The following is a 19,790-nucleotide window of genomic DNA, read 5'->3' on the forward strand; positions in this document are numbered from 1 at the left end:
CACGCCAATGCACGCATGCAGGTCCCTGAGAAAGAAGAGGAGAGCGCACGGAGCCCAAGGCCAACTAAGTTCTCTTTCTCTTCTCCCCCACAGATCTGTCCGATTCCACATTGTCTTACACTGAAACGGAGGCCACCAACTCCCTCATCACTGCTCCGGGTGAATTCTCAGGTTGGCATTGTTCTCCTGGCGTCGCGGTCTTGTTGAGCTGTGTTATGGGGTGGGTGCGGGGAGCTGGATGGAGGTCTTTGGATTTCTCCTCCCCTTTTTGGTTCTTTTCCTCCCACCCCTTGGGTGGAAAACGGCCAGCGTGTTAATTGCTAGTGTTCTTGGGCTTACGAGCCGTCTGCGTGAGTGAAACCTGAAGCTGGCAACTGTTAAAGAGCCTGTCGACCACGTTTTAACCGGTTGCGTCTACCTTGTCTCTCTGGGAAATGATAACAGCCAGCAAAGCTCTGTCGCTCCTTTGAGCAAGGGATCCTCTTCCTCTAGCTGCGGGAGGCAGCCAGGCAGGCCTTTGTCTTCCTCCTGTTCCTACTCCTGGGGAAGAGCCCATGCGAAGGGTCAGCAGAGGGAGAATGAGTAGGTTTGGGTGAACTTGCAGGAGGGTCGGGCCAGTGAGGAGTTTGCTAAGAGCCCGTGGCTCCAAGTTCCATCCTGATCAGAGGATGCTAAGATAGGAAGTGGAGGGAACCTTGGTTTAGTGCTATCCCCTGACTGTCGAACAGCCCCAGCCTCTGTGTATTTCAAAGCCCTGTGGGGACCCCCACATTTGATAGAATAAGGTGTCCCTGAGTCCTGAGAAGTTGGTGGTGAACCAGGGGCATCAGGGCAAGAGGGGACTCAGGTGGCAAGGTCTGCAGGGTCCTTTGGGAACTTGGCAGGTGAGGACAGCTGGGATTGGGGCCTGGCTTTCTGCTGGGCGGGGCTGACAGCCCTTGGGCTGGGTCTGCTTGTCTGCCTCAGAGCCGTAATTCCCCTTACCCCACGCCCATGTCATACAGCAGTGCAGCGGGAGTGACCGTGCTCTTCATGGAGTGTTTACTGTGGTGGCCTCCACTCAGCTACTGTACATGTATTATCTCAGAACAGCACCAGGCTTGGGGGACTGAGGGTAAAGTCGCTCACCCAGGGTCACTCAGTGGCAGAGACACTTATGTCCAGGGTCTGTTCCTCAGCACTGTTGGGGTTCCCTACTCTTCTGCAAGTGGGGACCAGTGTGCCTTCACTAAAAGCATTTCCCACAACATTCTGTCTATGGTTCCCCCTGACTCTAAGGGTGACATATCACTGGCTGCTTACAGCCACCTGACTGTTCCCTAGCCAGAGCCCTTCTCCATCCACTCCTGGTTGTCACCAAAACCGTGGGAGACCACAAGAGCATGGCTTTCTCAAAGACCAAGACACAGGGAGCTGAGGCAGGAATGTGACTTGCCTGGGATCACACGGTGGGCTCAGGGCTCACTGGTACAGGAGTCTGGGTCTCCTGGGCCCTACTCCTATCTGCCTTCTGGTCTCTGGCAACCCCTTTATTTGGCTGCTTCATTCTCTTCTCTGCCTTTTAGGCCTCTTTGGTTGTAATCTCTTTCCCTCAAAGACCAAGCCAGATGAGCACAAGGAGTTAACATTGCAATCCATTCTTTTTTCTCTGTACCTATGCAGGTGAAAACAAGCAAGGGGCTTAAAGGTATTTTTGAATGTATGATTTTGTATCATTGCCAACCCTGAGGGTAAATTAAATGTCAATGGATTGCGCAGACAGCAGGGGTCTGGACGGATGGATGGGAACTTTTTTGTTCCCTTTTCCCCTGTTGTTAATGGTGGGAACTTCCATGTGTATTTCACAGTGTTTGCAGATAAAGTCTCGCTTAATCTAGTTGTCTCTGCTGGGGCCTGGGGTCAGCTCTGGCTGGAAGGAGCAGACCCCAGAGCACCTACAGGAGGCTCCTCCCCTAGTCTGGTGTCTAGGAGAGAGCGCCCTCTGGAGGTTGGGAGGCCTGCGGAGACTTCCACTCCAGACCATTAGGTTTGTCTGCTTTGGAGGCCCAGTGGGACTGTGTTTGGGATTTCTGCACAGATGTCTCAGAGAATAGTCTTTAGTGCTGGACTAAAGTGATATATATCTTGATTGTATGGTTTTCATGCAAAAGAAATTGTGTTCAGGGGCTGGAGTTGTGGCTCAGTAGTAGAGCACTTGTTTGGCATGTGCAAGGCCCTGGGTTGGATCCTCAGCACCACATGTAAATAAATAAAATAAAATAAAATAAATTCTAAGGGGTGAAAGATTTGGGGGGCCAATCTGGGATTTCCTATGGCAGGGGATGGAAGGAAGCCTTGATAGGCGTTGGTGTGAGTTCTAGGTGGCCCTGGTGGATGGGTAGAGGGTTCCCCTCTGGGGTCATGCAGGCCTTTCAGGTATGACATGAGTCCTGTCCTGACTCATGGCCCTGGAGCTGTGCTGGCCATCACACTGGAGGACAGGCTCAGGGAGGCTGGCAGGTCTTGGTGGATGGTGAAGTTCCTGTGGAAGATGAAGGGCAAGGAAGGGGGGAGGTCAGAAAGGGGAGGGGCTGAGGGGGGCCCAGTGTTTGGGGTCAGGCCAGGAGACTGGATGTTCAAGAACAGGTAATAATACTGATGGTGCTGACGATGACAACAGTTGACACTGGCACTCTGTGACAGCACTTTTATAAGTGCCAGCCATTCTCCATCTCATTGACTCCTTGCTGCAACCCAGCCAGACAGGTGTGATTCTTCCCATTGTATGAAGGAGGTGACTGAGGCTATTGCTGAGCCACTTGCTCAAATTCCCCTATTGTAGGCGTCAGGCTTGGGAGGTGAGCCTAGGCAGTGTCACTGCCCAGCCTTCCATAGCAGGAGCCCTGTCCCTTCCCTACACCAGATCCTAGTGGGGATTTGGGCAGAGTGATCAGAAGGAGCCTGGGGGCACCCTGTCCTGACTTGAGTGCCAGGGACAAGGGTGAGGGATTGGCAAGAGACCCAGGGCTCGTGATCACCCAGGAGTCAGCTGGGCACCCTTATGGATCACAGAGAGACCCAGACCACAAGCCCCTTTGTCTCCCTGTGCCCTGAGGAAGTTGGTCCTTCTCCTTGTCTCAGGACAGGCATCTTGTTCAAGCAGTGTCTGAGGCCCCAGGACAGAGACCTCCCTGTTTGTCTTGCACAATGACAGTCCCAGTGCCTGGCCTGGAGCTGTCTATGCTTCACTTTTCTGTCCTGCTGTTGAGGCTTCTTGGGGGAATGATGGGGATTTTTTTTTTTTTTTTGATACTGGGACTTATCGAGAGTGGGTGCTTAACCCCTGAGCCCTGAGCCACATTCCCAGCTCTTTTTATTTTTTTGTTTTGAGACAGGGTATCACTAAATTATTTTGGGTGTGGCTGAGTTTCAGAGGCTGGCTTTGACCTTGCGATCCCACTGCCTTAGCCTCCAGCACCGTTGGGATTCCAGGAGTGCACCACTGTGCCCAGCCATGATGGGGATTTCTGAGGCTCAGTCACAGGAGGGCTGTATTGGTGGGCAGGGTAGGGGCATCAGGAAAGGAGACTGTCTCATGTCAGCTGTCTACTGAGAAGTTGACAGAAAACTCATTCCACATCTGCATCAGCTCCTAATCTGGGTCCATGATCCTCACTAAACAGACCAAAACTTAAAAGCCAGAGGGGGCAAGTGACTGTGGGCACAGAGCTTTACCAGATCTGAAGACCCTTAAAAATGGAGTTTCCGGTGGGGATTTGAGTAAATTGAAAGCCTAGAGGTCTCTTTGGGGTGCCTTGGACTCTGGTGCCTAACTCCGTGTCTAGAGTGCTGTCCTCTAAAGTCCCCTCAGGCCATCTTCTTCACTGCAGCAGTCATACTCTTCTCCCATTCCCTTCAATTCCCATTCAGTCTGGGGAGTCAAGCAAGAGGTACCAGGTAAAGAAATTCATACTGGGGCTGGGGTTGTGGCTCAGTGGTAGAGCGCTTGCCCCTCATGCATGAGGCACTGGGTTCAATCCTCAGCACCATATAAATGTAAGATGACGATATTGTGACCACCTAAAACTAAAAAATAAATATTAAAAAAAATAAGGGGCTGGGGTTGTGGCTCAGTGATAGAGTGCTTGCCCCACATGTGTGAGTCACTGGGTTCAATTCTCAGCACCGCATATAAATAAATGAATAAAATAAAGGTCCATCAACATAAAATATATTTTAAAAAAACCAAGAAATTCATATTAAGTATGAATACTGGTAGGATTTTTTTTTTTTAATTTGAAGGCAGAACTGTAGGTTGAGAGACCCTGTGGGACAGAGTGGGCATGAAACAGGAGCTTTATGTCCTGAGTGAGAGTAGAATCCTGGCCAGGCAGGGTGGGTGCTGGGTGAGCTCTGGGTCATATATGAGAGCCTGAGTTGGTGCGACATCCTGAGAACCAGGCCTGCCTGACTCCATGCTCTGGGGCCTGGTAGGGCACTGGGCACATTTTCTTTTTTTTTTTTCTGTAATGGGACCTGAACTCAGGGGTGCTTTACCTCTGAGCTATATCCCCAGCCTCCCCAGCTTTTCTTTTTAAATTTTGAGACAGGGTCTCTCTAAATTGCTGAGGCTGGCCTCAGACTGGCAGTGCTGCTGCCTCGGTCAACAAGGATCACATGTGTGTCACTGCCCCCTGGCAGCCTTCTTTAGGACCCGTGGTTGCTATCCAGTCTTAAACTCATGCCTATTGGACAACCAGTCAGATGCTTTGTTAAGCACCCACTGTATGCAAGGCATGGTGTAAGCTGTTCATCTTGGAGACCAGGTGGGCTCCTCTGGTGACCTTGGCGCTGTGCGTTGGTTGCTCAGTCCCCGCGAAATGCTGGATTCTTCAGAGCTCCATCAACGAGGGCTCGTCCCTGGTTTTACAGAGCAGGCCCACTGAAGGCAGGGAGCCACGCAGGACTGGTGAGCTGGGCATGGAGTCTCTCCTCCACCGACTTGATGGCAAGCTCCTTGCGGGCACAGGTCCGCCATCCATCGTTTCATTCTTCAGGTTGACAGAGGCTCAGAGAGGTTAGGAGACCAGTTGAGGACCACGGAGCAAGCATAAATAGGTGGAGCCAGGTCCCCTCCTAGTTGGGTCCGTGCTGCTCCCCCATCTGTCACCTGGTAGGTGCACTGCCTGCCTCCTTATCTTTCGGAGCTTGGTGTCTTCCAGGTGCCCCGTTCAGTCTAGCCCTGCAGCAGTGGCAGGCTGAGGAGCATGGGCTCTGGCCAGTGGGCACCGGATTCATGTTTTGGCGCTGCCCTGGATGAGTTGTGTGACAGCCACTTAACCACTCTGTTCCTGTGTTCTTACCTGTAAAATGATGACAGTGACAACATGTCCCCTGTGGTGAGGGTTAAAGGAGATGATGCCTGTGAATGAGCCAAAGGCAGGGTCCTGCTTGGAGGTGTGACCGTTACAGTGTTGCAGGCACTGTGCTGGGGCACAAGGTGGAACTTACGCCATGTCCACCCTCCAGATGCCCTGAGACAGGCAATGCACACACAGTAATGGGAGGCAGTCTGGAGGAAGAAGGGGTTAGGACCTGCTCTTGGCATGGTGGGGAGGCAGCCTGGAAGAGGTGGTATCTGAGCTGGGGCTGGGGTAACTTAGTGGAACAGCTGCTTGCGAGTATGCCCGAGGCCCTGGTTTGATCCACAGCATCCAGAGAAAACCAAACCAAACCAAGTCGGGTTTTAGTGGATGAATAGAAGTCTGCCAAAAGACACAATTTGGAGCATTTCAGAAAGAATAGCAGGTGCAAGGGCCTGGAAGCATGAAAACAGCTTGGTTTTGAGAAAGCACAGAGCTTAGAGGGGACTGGGAAGCCAGGGAGCGGGTGCTGGTGGGAGATGAGGCCACAGGATCAGGCCTGGGCAAGATTTGGGAAACCTTTTTACTAAACACAGAGTGCACAGATAGCGTTAGGCTCAGTGAATTTGCACCCACAGAACACACCTGGTGACTCTCAGGGCCCAGATGTCATTGCTGTCATGAGATAATGCTCATTGCCCATGGGTCTGAGGGTGCTTGGTTGAGGGGCTTGGAAGAGAAACTGGGAGAGCAGGAGATGAAGATTTGGCTAAAGGGGGTTTGTTTGGCTTTGGAGCGGGAAAGATGTTTTACCTGGAGCTCAGGGCAGATGGTCCTCTGCCCGATACCATCAGATTTGACCCCAGAATGGTTCCAGGGGCTTAAGAGTGGGCCCTGTGGTGAGGCCCACCCCCTCTGCCTGTGCTCAGGCTCAGGTGTGCTGGTCGGGCCGGTTGCCCGACTTGGACTGAGCTCAGGGGCCAGGCCCAGCCTGCCACTTTCAATTCAGACATGGCCCGGCCTCCATTTCTGAATGAGAGGGGAGTGGAGGAAAAGGGTGCTGAGCTTCTGTCCACAAATCCACAGCGTTCGCTACAAACCCCTGCCTTTTTTTTTTTTGTACCAGGGATTGAACTCAGGGGCACTCACCCACTGAGTCATGCCCCCAGCCCTATGTTGTATTTTATTTAGAGACAGGGTTTCACTGAGTTGCTTAATGCCTTCTTTTTGCTGAGGCTGGCTTTAAACTTGTGATCTTCCTGCCTCAGCCTCCTGAGCCTCTGGAATTATAGGTGTGCACCACTATTTACCCAGCTTTTTTATTTATTTATTTATTTATTTTAAATCTTTAATCAACCAATGGGACAAAACCCCTTGGGAAGCCTTCCCAGGATTTCGCTGAGGAACCCATTTCCTGGGCTGGCCAGTTGAGGCTGGGTAGAGGTAGTGAAGGGAGTGTCACAGAGGACTCCAGCAGTCCTGGAAATATCAGACTGTTGCAGAGAGGGTCTCGCCCACCTGGGTTTACCAAGGAGCAGTGTGGGGTGGTGGTCCGCATGGGTCGGGGGTGGGGGTGGGGGTGGGGTTCCAAGCTCATCTTTGCTCTCTCTTTGCTCGTGACCTCAGGCAAGGTTCTCACCTCTCCAGACTCAGTTTGCTCAGCTGTGCCCTGGGCTGTTGGGTCACTGATCTCAGAGATCCCTTGATGCTGGGTGTCCTGGCTATAGGTACCAGCTCCCTGGCCTTAGGCGATGAATAGCAGAGAATTGGGACTTCTGGCCTGCAATATCTTAGCTTCTCTTCTCATTATTTTCTGAATGCATAAGTATGGCCAGGGACAAAGTTGGGTAGAGGGAGGGGACTGGTGTTCTGGATGACTCTGTTGGAGTGGGAATGCAGGTGTTCAGGGAAAGCCTCATGGAGCAGTGATTCTGAGTGGGGTTTTGTAGAATGCCTAAGAACTCAGCAAGATGACATCAGGGTTTAAACATCCTCTCAGGTAGAAGGTACAGCATAGCAGGGAGACAGGCATGTGATCTGAGTTTTTTGTGGCTCTGTGGTGAGTGATGGGAGAATGGGGAAAGATAAATCCAGAGAGACTGTCCTGAACACCAGAGGTATAGGCTGGAGCAGAGGGATTATTGCTCCTGGGACCAAGGAGCCCTGGAATATACCTGGTCCTGAGGGACCTTGACTGGCACCCAACCCTGGGCCTAGCCATAGCAGCGGGGTCATTGTGGAAGAAATGAATGAATTTTTGTCTGGGACAAAGAGATCAAGGGAAAGTGCACAAAGACAGAAGGATCATCATATGTGATATTTAATAGTTGTAGTGAACACAGAGCTCTGTGCCAGACCTTTCTTCAGTGCCACACACATTCATAAAATCCTCCCAACAAGGGCTGGGGTTGTGGCTTAGTGGTAGAGTGCCTACCTCACATGTGTGAGGCCCTGGGTTCGATCCTCAGCACCACATAAAAATAAAGGAAGATATTGTGCCATCTACAACTGAAAAAAATATGTTTAAAAAAAATCCTCCCAACAACTCTCTGAGGTCGCCACAGATTCAAGGAAGAAGTAATGGAGGCTCAAAGAGGTTAAGTGACTTGTCCAAGGTCACCAGCTGGAACGCACTAGAGCTGGCATTGGAATGCAGGCTAGTCTGGCACATGTTAGTGCTTCTGGGACTCCCCGTTGTCTGGTGGGATTCCCTGGAAGATGTAGGATTCAAATACGGTCCTTGAGCTCCCGGGGCTTCTGTGTCCCTGGGAATCCAGGATTCAGCATGTACAGCTCTGACACGCTCCAGAGCATCTCTGTCTGTTGGCTGAATGAATGAAGGACCAGGGAGAGGGAGAGTGGGTGAGCTTCTGGGAGGAGGCTGCTGGGCTTGGGGTGTTGAGGGCCTGTCTGCGGCTGTTTGAGCAGGAGGTAGATGTCCCCAACCCCTCAGGATGCCTTGACAGCCTGCATCACGTGAGAACCAGCAGGTTTTCTGAGGAGACCTGAAATTCCAGAAAGTGTACTTGACTGATCGAGCCTAATGACAACCATCTGTCTACGGCCCCCACGGCCCCTCCCCTGTCCCCTGGCATGCTCTCCCCCGGGCACCCGTAACAATCGGGAGCTGCACTAGAAGGTTCCCTTGTCAGGGTACAGTGGCTGTTGCCAAGAGCTACTTCTTTGATGCAGAACATATATCCTGAACGTACTTTGTCAGATGTTTTTATATTAAACATTTTCCCTCTGTGGCCCTGGACTGCCAAGGGAAGCAGAGACCGCATCGCTTTTCCAGTTGCCCTTTGTGGAAAGAATTCCTGACATTTCATGGGCCATTTCCCTATGCCCCCCAGGCAGGGCTCAGCACCCCCAGCCAGGGAGGGTAAGGCCTGGGGGCTGCACCTCTGCAAAGTGGTGGGGGACCCTGGCCTTTGGAGAGGACCCTATGTTCACCTTGTTGTAGAAGCTTCTGGGTTTGAAAATTAAAAACAAAACAAAACAAAAAAACCCAGAAGTCTCATATCTGTAGTGGACATCAAAGCCGCTGGCCCAGACTGCAAGGTGAATCATTGCCAAGACTTTAATTGACCTTTAGACGGGGAGGTGGGAGCTCACAGATAGGCTCCCGGTAGTGACTTGACTCTCTGAGCCGTCCAGGGCAGTGTCAGTGCTGGACAGAAGAAGGGGAAGCAGGACTTTCTGTGCTAGGGTGGGGGAGGCTCGGGAGGCTCTTGAGGACACATTGGGGCTCTCCCATAGCTGCCCACTGGGTTGCTGTTTCCAGAAGGCAGGTGTTGGGGTGGTAGTGTGCGCTCTGGACTCCAGGGCCGGCCCTCCTCTTCCCACCTTGTGCCCAGGTCAGGGCCTGCTGTGTGGTGGCTCGGGGGATGAGGCTTGTGATTCACACAAGGGCCCAGCCTCTCTGCCCCTCTCGGAGGATTCAGAACAGCTCAGCCATCACCTAGAGGTGTGGCTTCTTGGTACCCAGGGACTCTCAACTTCCTCCCTCTGTCTTGAGCCCAAGGAACTCGGTCTTGGTTTCAGGGAGCTGGACAACGCAGCCTCTGGGGTCTTCACTGCTGTTTGACCTGAGGGAGTAGCTGAGGAGGGTAGAAAGGGCCCAGCCTCTGCAGGAGACAGACCCCATCTCCTTCTGCCTGTCTGCCGTCTGCCTTCTCCCTCACAGGGCAAAGGCCAGAGAGAGCCGCAGGGATGTCCCCTGAGTCTAAAGGCAGCAGCACCTGTGGCCAGGGGGCTGGGAGACCCAGGTCCCAGTCCTCACCTGTCGCACGTCTCTGAGTCATCGCATGCTGCTTCTACTCCACCTGCCTGATGGACCTCTTCCCCGCCCGTCGGTTCTCCATCCTCTGGGCACAGTAGAGCACCTTGGAGAGTTTTTGACGAGCTCAGACGCCGTTCCTCAAGTGGTTGGGATGGGACTGGGCATCAGAATTGGTTTTGTTTTAAATTCCCCAGGTGACTTGGATGAGTAGGCTGGGCTAAGCACCCAGATCTGGATGGACTGCTTACAGGCCACCTTCCCCTGGGGGGGATCCCTGGGTTGTGCTTGGTGACTACTGGGCTTGGGGGTATGTGGCATCTTACAGCAGCCTGTGGTGTGTGTGAGCTGCCCTGGTTCTAGTCCCCTCAGCAGTGATAGCAGTGATCAGTGTCCTGAGGTCACATTTGACTGTCCCTCTGAGCACCTCCAGGCACTGACACACCCTATTCTCTCACTCGATTTCAGCTCCCAGGTGAGAAACTGAGCCGGGTGGGTATGTGCACTTGCTCAAGTCCCTCAGCCCAGAGCTGAGCCTCTGACCAGCTCTTCTGTGGGGTGTGGTCATTTTCTCTCTCCGGGCAGCTGGATTTTCTGTGATTGCTCAGGAAGGCCGGGGCAGCCCCGTCCAAGCCCTGCTCCCTTCCTTGTTGCCCTCAGCCTCCTTTGGTTCTGAACAGCTGCATTAAACATTGCAAAGAGTGTCACAGCTCTGCCAAGGACTGCTTCTAGACCTTGAAATGGACCATGAAGTGAGGGCTACAGATGACAGGGACACTTGGGGACCTGAGAAGGCAGGAGTTAAAAGCTCAGGCTTTGGGGCCAGACACACATGCAACCTATGTCACTTAACTTTCCTTTGCAACTTGCCTCTAAGTGGGCGTGGCAGCACTTCACGGGACGTCACAGAGATCACATACACGTAGTAGGACATGGCACTTGGGCCTGGTGCATATTGATTTTCAGTGAATGGTAATTATGTAAATTGATGACCAGGTGCTAGCATGAAGGTTAGGAGTGTATGAAGGAGAAGACACCCAGAAGGTAGGGTGTTCTCGAGAAACTTAGAATCTAAAAAATCTTTCCCTCCTGGAGAGCAAGGCACATGCTGTCTTCTGAGTGGCTGCTGTGGGCCAGGAGGAGGCTGCGGCCCTGGGAGGCTTCAGGGCTGCTGGGGGCAGAGCAGGCTTGAAGGATGCCAAGGTGGGAAGACATCCCACGCCTGCGTGACTGCTGGGCAAGGACCGGAGGAGGTGAAGGTGCTTGTCCTGGGGATGGGGAGTGATCCTGGCAGGGCCACAAAAAGCAAGACTGACCGGGCAGGCCTTGACCGCTGCTTCAGAGGGGCTTTATTTTTTCCTCGGTAGTGGGCCAGTGATATGCATCCCAGAAATATTCTTGGTTGACAGAGTATTTGGTAGGCAGCAGGTTGGTATGGCTCCTCAAGCGCGTAGAATTTTTTGTTCGTTTCGTGTAAGCTTCTAGTGACGCATAATATGTCATAGATCATGAGTGGACACTTTTCACCAAGTGAACATTGTTGTGTAACTACAGCCCAGATGGAAGGAGCAACATGACCCTCCAAAACCCTTCTCAAGTCGTGGCCTGCAGTCCCCCAGGGTAACTGAGTTCTGTCTTGACTTCTCATACCATACCCTTTCTGTTTTAGAACCTGGTACAACTGGAGACATATACCATGGGCTCTTTGAACTTCACTTCTCTCACCCAGCAGAACATTTGTGAGATTCCCCCGTATCTCTGCATAGACGTTGTTTGCCGTTCTCATGACTGGGCAGTGTTCTATGGGAACATGCCACAGTGGTACTAAACTGGCACATCCAGTCTATTACCCCTGGTTCCCAGTCATGATAGTTGCCAGGTTTGGGCTCCTACTCATGATTTTACAAGAAATATTCTGGGCCAGCCTTTTGATGGACACAGGGACCTCCTCCTCTTGGGCACACGCACGGGAGTGGGTTGCTTGGCGCTCCGATACCTGTGCAGTCACCCTTACTAGATACTCTGTCAGACTCTTTTCAAGGCCTGGTGTTTTAGTCAGGAGCCCTCAAGGGGGGATTTTGGTTCAGTCCACCCTGGAAGGGACAGCATCTGTCCTTGGCCCCGGCTCCAAGTGGCAGAGCTCATCCTGGACCTGGGATCGCCCCTCTGTCCAGTGCCTCTGCCCCCGTGGAGGTGGGACCCAGGGGGCTCCTCAGACGAAGCTGGGAGTCCCAGATCCCATGGCCCTCGTCACCCCGAGGGATTCTTAGCCTCACATCCTCTCCTAAGGCCCAGGGCAGTGCACTCTGGGAAAAACAAAAAGGAGAACAGAGTGAAAGGAAACTAAACATTGGAAAAGCAGTGTGTTTCCAATAAGCCGGGCCTTTCACCGGTAGCCAAAACATTACATTCCTGGACCCTGGGAGCAGCCGGTCGGCTTTGCCTCTTTGGGCCGTAAATCTTGCTGGGAGTCGGGTCGGGACTGTCCCCGGGACACACAGAGGGGCAGTGTCCTTGGGGCGTTGGGTCCCTGGACTGGAGGTGACCTGGTCGTTTGGTCAGCGGGTTGGCTGAGGCCCAGGTGCGGCGCAGGGCTGGCCATGGGGTCTGGGCCTCCCGAGGGAGCAGCGCCCCTTTCCCCGGGGCCTCTCTTCCCCCGCCACCCCGCCCTTCTTGGGTGCTTTGATGGGCTTGAGGTGTTTACAGGCTTCATTCACGACCAGTTACCAGGGTTTTCCACGGAAATAACTTATTAAAGGGGCCGTGCACACAGCGACATTGAAGTCTGCAGGGTGGTGCTCATCAAAGGCCACCGCGGCCAGCAGGCTGAGTTCCACTGGGCCCCGCGTCCAGATGAGGCCAGGCCGGCGGGAGGGGACAGGAGGGAGGGGCGGCCAGGGCGGCCTGGGCTGTGGGGAAAACACTTGGGCTTAAGAAAACACTGCCCAGATAAACCGAAATTCAGGTTCACGGAAAAAATAGTTGGGGGGTTGTTAAAACCCAAGACCCAGACCAGCCCCGCATCAGACCTCCTGCCCAGGTGTGGGGACACATGTGGGTGCTGGGCTCTCTACTGTCATGCCCACATCTCCCCTTGGCGCAGGGCTCTTCCTTGGAAGGAAATGCCAAGGACGCGGACTGCCCTCTGCCTTGTGCCAGGGTGGATGGAAGGATGGGCTGGGCCGTAGGGGAGAAGTCAGGGGTAGAGGGATTTTCCGGCTTCTCCCTTCCGGAGAGCTCCTTTCTTTAATTCCATCTGATTTATTTTTGAGGTTCACGAAAAGCCTTCCTTTTCCAGGAAGCCTGTGGGGATTGGGCAGGCCACAGTGGCCTCTCTCTTTCCGGAACTTTCTGTGGCTTTCATCTCTGTGTTGTTTCCTTGCTGTGGGTTGACTTTGCATTGATTATCTGCTGTCCCCAGCCAGGCAGACAGGGAATGGATTTTGGGCAGGACCTAGGTCTGCCTCTGCTTTGTGACCAGGACACCCCTTACCCTGATACCTGGTACAACCTACCTTGTGCAGGAAGAGGGAGCTTAAAGTCAGTCCCTGCAACTCAATCCTGGCTCTTCCTTAGTAATAATGGCAGTAGCATCAGGACTGTGACAATCATGGCTAAAATTCGAGTACAGAACACATGTGCACATTACTCTGTGTTTCTTACCTCTTAGCTCATTTCATCCTGAGAAGGTAGATTCTCTTATTATTTATCTCTGTTTTACAGATGAGAAAACTGAGGCTCAGGCAGGAGAAGTAATTTGCGTAGGGGTAACAAGCTAATAAGTGGCAGAGCTGGGATTTGAACCCAGAGCTGCCTGACTCCAGAGCCTGTGTCTTTGGAAAATCACTTAATCTCCCTGAGTTGAAATGGCCCCCACATCCTATCATTGAGTTTACAGGCTGGCTGAGAAACCAGTTAAGCCCTTATAGAGGTTGTTGTTTATTTTGGTTTATTAAGATACAGTCTACATATTTTTTAGAAAAAGTTTTTGGAAGTATACTGTTGTGTTGGGTGCAGTGACTCATGCCTGTATTCCCACTTTACTCAGGAGACTGTGTCAGGAGGATCACAAGTTCAAGGCCAGCCCAGGCAACTTTCCGAGACCCTGTCTCAGAATAAAATAAAAAGGGCTGGGGATGTAGCTCAGTGGTGGAGCACTTGCCTAGTATGTTTGAGGCCCTGGGTTTAATCCCCAGTGCTGCCTGCCACCCCTGAAAAGGCAGGAAGTATAGTGTTGTGTGAAGTTTGATAGTTATACAATTATTATCTTGCCGTCAAGATAGAGAACCTGCCTGGAAGTGTGAGAAGTGTAGCTCAGGGGTAGGGTGCTTGCCTAGCATGCATGAGACCCTGAGTTCAACCCTCAGCACTGCAAATAAGTAAATAAATAAAAGATAGAAAATATTTTGTTTCAATTGCTCCCAAGTTTTTTGGTGCATTTTGTAGTCAGCTCCTACCCCAGCCTTCACATTGCTGGCAGTCACTGATGTGATTCCTATCTCTGTAATTTTGCCTTTTTCAGAATACCCTACAAAAGTGATTATATAGCAAGTAGCTTGCCCTCCCTCCCTCCCTCCCTCTCTCCCTCTCTTCCTTCCTTCTCCTTCCCTCTCTCCTTTCTTCCCTCCCTCTTTCTTTTTTTCTCTCTCTTTTTCTCTCTCCCTTTCTTTCCTTTCTTTCTTTCTTTCATAGTAGGGATTGAACCCAGACCTTTTTATTTTTAATTTTGAGACAGGGTCTTGAACTTGTGATCCTCCTGCCTCCGCGTCCTGAGAACCTGGGATTGCATGTGTTCACCACCTCAGCTGCCTCCATTTTTTTTTGAACTCAGCATATGACTTTGTGACTCATTCATGTTGTTGCATGGATAGATAACTGGGCTGCTTCCAGTTTTGTGTTTTTTTTTTTTTTTCTATAAACACTTATGTTTGTTTTTGTGTGAACCTAGTTTTTAATTCACTTGAGTATATACCCAGTAGGATCACTATATGGTTAGTTTTTTTTTTATTTGAATTATTCTAATAGACATTGGTTTTCATTTGCTTTTTCCTAACGACTAATGATGGTGAACATCTCTCCATATAACTTATTTGCTCTCAGTTTATCTTGTTTTGGGAAATGTGTCTTCAAATCTCTCCCTTTTTTTAAATATAAGGTTGCTTGTTTTCTTATTATTGAATTTTGAGAATTCTTTGTATATTCTAATTACCAGTCATGTAAAAGATACGTTTTGCAAATGTTTTCTCCCAGTCTGTGGCTTCTCTTTTCATTTACCTAATGGAGTCTTTTGAAGAACAGTAGATTTTAATTTTGCTAAAATTCAAGTTATTGGTTGTTTCTTTTCATGCTCTTCCTGTCATATGAAGAACACTGCCAAATCCAAGGTCACAAAGATTTTCTTCTAGAAATTTTATAGTTTTAGGTTTTACCCTTAGGTTTATAATATGTGTTGGGCTAATTTTTGTATAAGTTTTGAATATGAATCTAGTTCTATTTTTTCTTTTTCTTCTTCCTCTTTTTTTCCTTTTCTTTTTCATTATATGGAGGTCCAGTTTTTCTGGTACAATTGGTTGAAAAACTGCCCTTTCTCTTTGGAATTATATTGGTTTCTTTGTTAAAAGTCAACTGATGTATGTGTGGTTCTTGTTCTGGACTCTTTATTCTGTTTCATTGTCTGTTTCATTGTCATCTTTCAATGAAAGATACTATACGGTCTTGATTCTGTAGCTTTGAAATCAGGAAGTGTGAGTCATCCAACTTTGTTCTTTTACAAAGTTGTTGTGGCTATTCAAGACATTTATAATTCTATGTATGTATGTATGTATTTTTGCGCAATTTGGGATTGAACCTAGGGCCTGGTCCATGCTAGGCAAGCCTTTTACCATTGAGTCACATTCCCAGCCCCATATAAAAAAGTCTGCCTTTTGACTTCCACACATGGCCTGCTGTGATGGTGACTGTGATGACATTGGATGGTTAGATCATTATGGGCAGGATTGTCTTTTTATGATATTGAATCTTTCAGCCAATGGACACGATAGAGTTCTCCATATATTTAGAATTTTCATATCTTTCATTAATGTTTATAGTTTTCAACATACAGATCTTGCACATTATTGTTAACTCTATGCCTGTGTAGTTCATAATTCTTGGCGCTGCTGTAAATGGTACTTTAAAAACTTTTTCTGATTACTGATTGTTAGTATGTAGAGATAGCATTGGTTTTCATACACTTACCTGGTGTGCGTAGAGTTCTTTAAACATTTTTATTTGTTCTTTTTAGATATTCATGACAGTAGAGTGCATTCTGACATAGCATACATACATGGAGGACAACTTCCCGTTCTTGTGGTTGTACATGATGTGGAGCTACCCTGGTCGTGTGTTCATATATGAACATAGGAAAGTTATGTCTGGTTCATTCCACTGTCTTTCTCATTCCCATCCCTCTTTCTTTCACGCTTAGGGTTTTAATGGCTTGGAGTTGGGTGCCATGGTTCAGAGGAAGAGTTGTAGAGTGGAGAATTTATTTCTCCTGGACTCCCAGCCACATCACCTCTGCCCCGTGACATTCCTCAGATAGTCAAGTGTGAATTTCTCCCACGGAGACAGAAATGACATCTTGGGCTGTCACCTCAGCCATTGGGTGTTAGTTTCTTGTCTGTGCAGTGAAAGGTGGTGGGGAGAGCTGGGTTTGATGACCTGGTGAGGTCCTGTCCACCTGGAGCCTGATGTTCACATGGATTGCAGGTTGGGAGGTTTGGAGGAGAGAGGAGGCCTGTCACCCGGAGTCCTCTCTCTTCTCTCAGAATTGAGAAGGCAGGCACTTGCTTAGGCCGCACAGTTGATGGGAAGACAGGGCTCCTGGGGCTGCCCCTGGGCCCTGCACCCCTGGTCTGGACTGGGAAGAGTAGTCTAGTGACTCCAGAGTGGGAGGAGAGAGAGGCTGGAGAGGTGGCCATGAGTGCTGGCAGCTGGGAGGCCCAAGACTCTTCTGGGAGCTCTGACCCTCAGAAGTGGCCAGTTCACGTTGGGCTGTTTTCAAAATATAAAAGTGCCGTGCTTGGAAATGAGGGTTCTGGCTGACCTCACCCTGAGGTGCTGAGTGTGGAGTTTAAAGCCCTTTGTAACTCTTTGGTTTGGAACAGGGATCTGGGAATAGCTGGAGAAAACACTGGAACCCGTTAGAGCTTGCTGCAGTCTCTTCCACACTCCCAGGAACCCGACAGGATGCAGCAGGGCGCAGAGGGCCAGGAAGGGCCCCGGCCTGGCCTTTACTGAAGAGAGCCAGGAGCAGCCCTAAGCACTTAATGTCCAGTAGCTTTGATTTCCATGATAGCTTTGTGAGTTATCCCATTTTACAGGTGAAGGAACCAAGGTTCAGAGAGGTGTCACCTATCAGAGTCGCTCAGGGAACAAGTGAAGGAGTTGGGATTCAAGTCCAGTTTTTGTCTGACCTCAAAAACTGGTGTGAGCTTCATGTTATATGTATTTTATTATAATTTGAAAAGTTGCCCTTCTCCCTCCACCATCCATGGGCTCCCTCCATGGTGTGGGAGAGGGTGGACCCGGGTGGCAGTGTCTCCTGGTTGGCGGGCGGGAGAGCAGGTAGGGGCTCTGGTCACAGGATAGCCGTGGCTGGTTGGCCTCTCTGGGTCATCTCCCTCTTTCAGGATGGAGACCGTCCCTGGCAGCATCCCTATGAGGATGCCAGGACACTGTCCCCGAGCACTTGATTCACACAAAAGAGGTGGGACCTGGGGTGACCATGGCTCGCTGGCCACCCAGACTGCACCATAGACCAGGGCTGGGCTGGAGCCAGAGTGGACAGCCTGGTGCCTGCCAGGTTGGCCCCTGGGCTCTGTCCCCTGGCGCTGCTGGAAGTCTTGGCTCTTCCCCGCACCAGAGCCTTTTCCTTTGAGACAGAGATCAGGGAAGGACGTCAAAACATAACCACCCATGTTTTTTAGAGATGCATAATGAAGGATGTGGAGGGGAAATGATACGAGGGACTTCAGCCAACACCAACAAGCAAGTAACTAAATAAAAGAGCTACATGAAGCAAATGTGGCAGAAATCTTGATAATTATTGTATCTGGGTGAGAGTTGGCTTCGGGTGAGTTCTCAGGAGCAGAGCCCGAACCCAGGTTAGGAGGCGCATGGTTCTGGGGCGTGTTCTCAGGGGACGGCTGGGGAAGGGGCAGCAAGGACACAGGCTCAGCTGGAGCCCAGCTCTGGCCTGATCCCACAGGACGGTGGGGCAGGAACTATCCCTCAGTGGCCACACCTTGAGGCGAGGGGGCCAGTCTTTTGTTACAGCTCAGTCATTGGCTGTAGGTAAGAGCGTATGTGTACACATGTGTGCACCCCCGCCCCCAGAGTGTGAGCGCACAGTCACCTGGCCCAGGATAGTTCTGATAAAGGGACATCTGGGGGCTGGGGATGTGGCTCAAGTGGTAGCGCGCTTGCCTGGCATGCGTGCGGCCCGGGTTCGATTCTCAGCACCACGTACAAACAAAGATGTTGTGTCCGCCGATAACTAAAAAATAAATATTAAAAAAATTCTCTCTCTCTCTCTCTCTCCTCTCTCACTCTCTTTAAAAAAAAAAAATAAATAAATAAAATAAAGGGACATCTGGGAAGCATCAGCCCCACATTCCCTGTATCTGGGGATATGAGAGGACCTGGACAGGCCGTGTAAGAGCACCTGTTACCTGGGCAGATGGGCGTTGGTTGTACTTGTCTATTTTTAGGATGTGCTGTACATTTTTTGTCATTGTGGTTCATCATCAAAATCATCAAAATCATCAAATCCTTGCTGGAACCAGTTTCTGGGGAGGAAGGAAGGAAGGAAAAGGGTACCCCCTGTCCTAAGGGCTGGCTTTATGCCAAGCTTCTCACTGCCTTTCCTGCTTTGGTTACTTCACTGATGCAGAAGGAGAAACTGAGACTCAGAGAAGCTAAACCACTCCTCCTCCATGCAGGATTGCCAGACTCAGCAGTAAGGATACAGGAGGCCCCTTGCGTTTGGACTTCAGATAATTAGTGAAAGAACTTAGGATAAGTACATCCCTTCAATGTCCAGAACAAGCTCATGTGTAAAGGTTTTTTGTTGTGTATCTGAAACTCAGATTTTTTTAAAAAAAACTTTTAGTTGTAGATGGACACAGTACCTTTATTTTATTTATTTTCATGTGGTGCTGAGGATCGAACCCAGTGCCTCACAGGTGCTAGGCAAACGCTGTCCCACTGAGCCACAACCCCAGGCCCTGAGACTCAGATTTTAGCTGGTGTCCTGTATTTTATCTGCAACCCCTACCTGGGTCATCTGTCCTGTGAGTAGCAGGGCTCAGATTCACAGTCAAGTGGGTGATACCAAAGCTGAGGTTTTTCCTACCCTGATGGGTGCAGCGCTACCAACAGGGTTTTGGAGGTATTCCCCTGTCAGAGCCTCAAAATTAGGATCATCTGGCAGCTTTGAAAAAATCCTAATGCCAGGCCTACCCCAGTGAAAACAGACCCTCTGTGGGACACACTCCCCTCCGGCTCGGTCCATTTCAAAGCTCTGCAGGTGAATCTCCGTGTGGCTAGGGCCCAGGCTCTTTGCCCTGGGTGCCCAGCTCTCATCCTTCATACAAAGAGACGGAATAACCAGAAGCCAAGAAGGATCCTCTGGCAGGACCCTGCCCTGGCCCGGGTCCAGGAGTGTGCTGGGAAGGCCCAGAGCGCCAGTCCTGATAGGGGCTTGCATTGCTGTCCCCTGCTCCGCTTCCTCCCAGCGTTCCTTGCAGCCGGCAGGTGGAGATTCAGCCCAGCACACAGGCCCTGCCCCAGCTGCCAGCACGACAGGCTCTCTTACAGCACCCAGCCTTTGCTGGTCCCTCTACTTGGAATGCCCTGCCAGGCTGCTCTGTCCACCTGGCCAGCTCCTCCTGTGCCTTCTGAAGGTCCAGAGGACATGTCACCTCCTCTCTGGAGTCTGCCTGAATGCCGTCAGCACAGCTGGCCACCCATCCTCCAGTGACTCGTGGTGCAGACTTTAGCAATAGCTTTGCTTAGCAGAAGTGAGCAGGGGCCTGCTGACCCTCCCATGACCAGCTCGGGGCTTCTCTGTGTCTGGCAGCAGTGCCTAGCGTGGCAGGGTCACTTGGCAAATGGGTGCATCAGTG

General features: G+C 50.8%; 1 protein-coding gene across 2 annotated transcripts in view; it reads left to right on the plus strand.

The window, feature by feature from the left end:
- The window catches only part of Smad6 (SMAD family member 6), a 74,144-nt gene that overhangs the window by 13,716 nt on the left and 40,638 nt on the right, over positions 1 to 19,790 (plus strand). For both annotated transcript variants that reach the window (XM_076848653.2, XM_076848654.2), the window contains one exon: positions 94 to 171. In XM_076848653.2, coding sequence (XP_076704768.1) covers positions 94 to 171 — 78 coding nt within the window. The remainder of the gene's footprint in view (positions 1 to 93; positions 172 to 19,790) is intronic.

Source organism: Callospermophilus lateralis, chromosome 3 (genome assembly GCF_048772815.1).
Source record: "Callospermophilus lateralis isolate mCalLat2 chromosome 3, mCalLat2.hap1, whole genome shotgun sequence".
NCBI lineage: Eukaryota > Metazoa > Chordata > Mammalia > Rodentia > Sciuridae > Callospermophilus > Callospermophilus lateralis.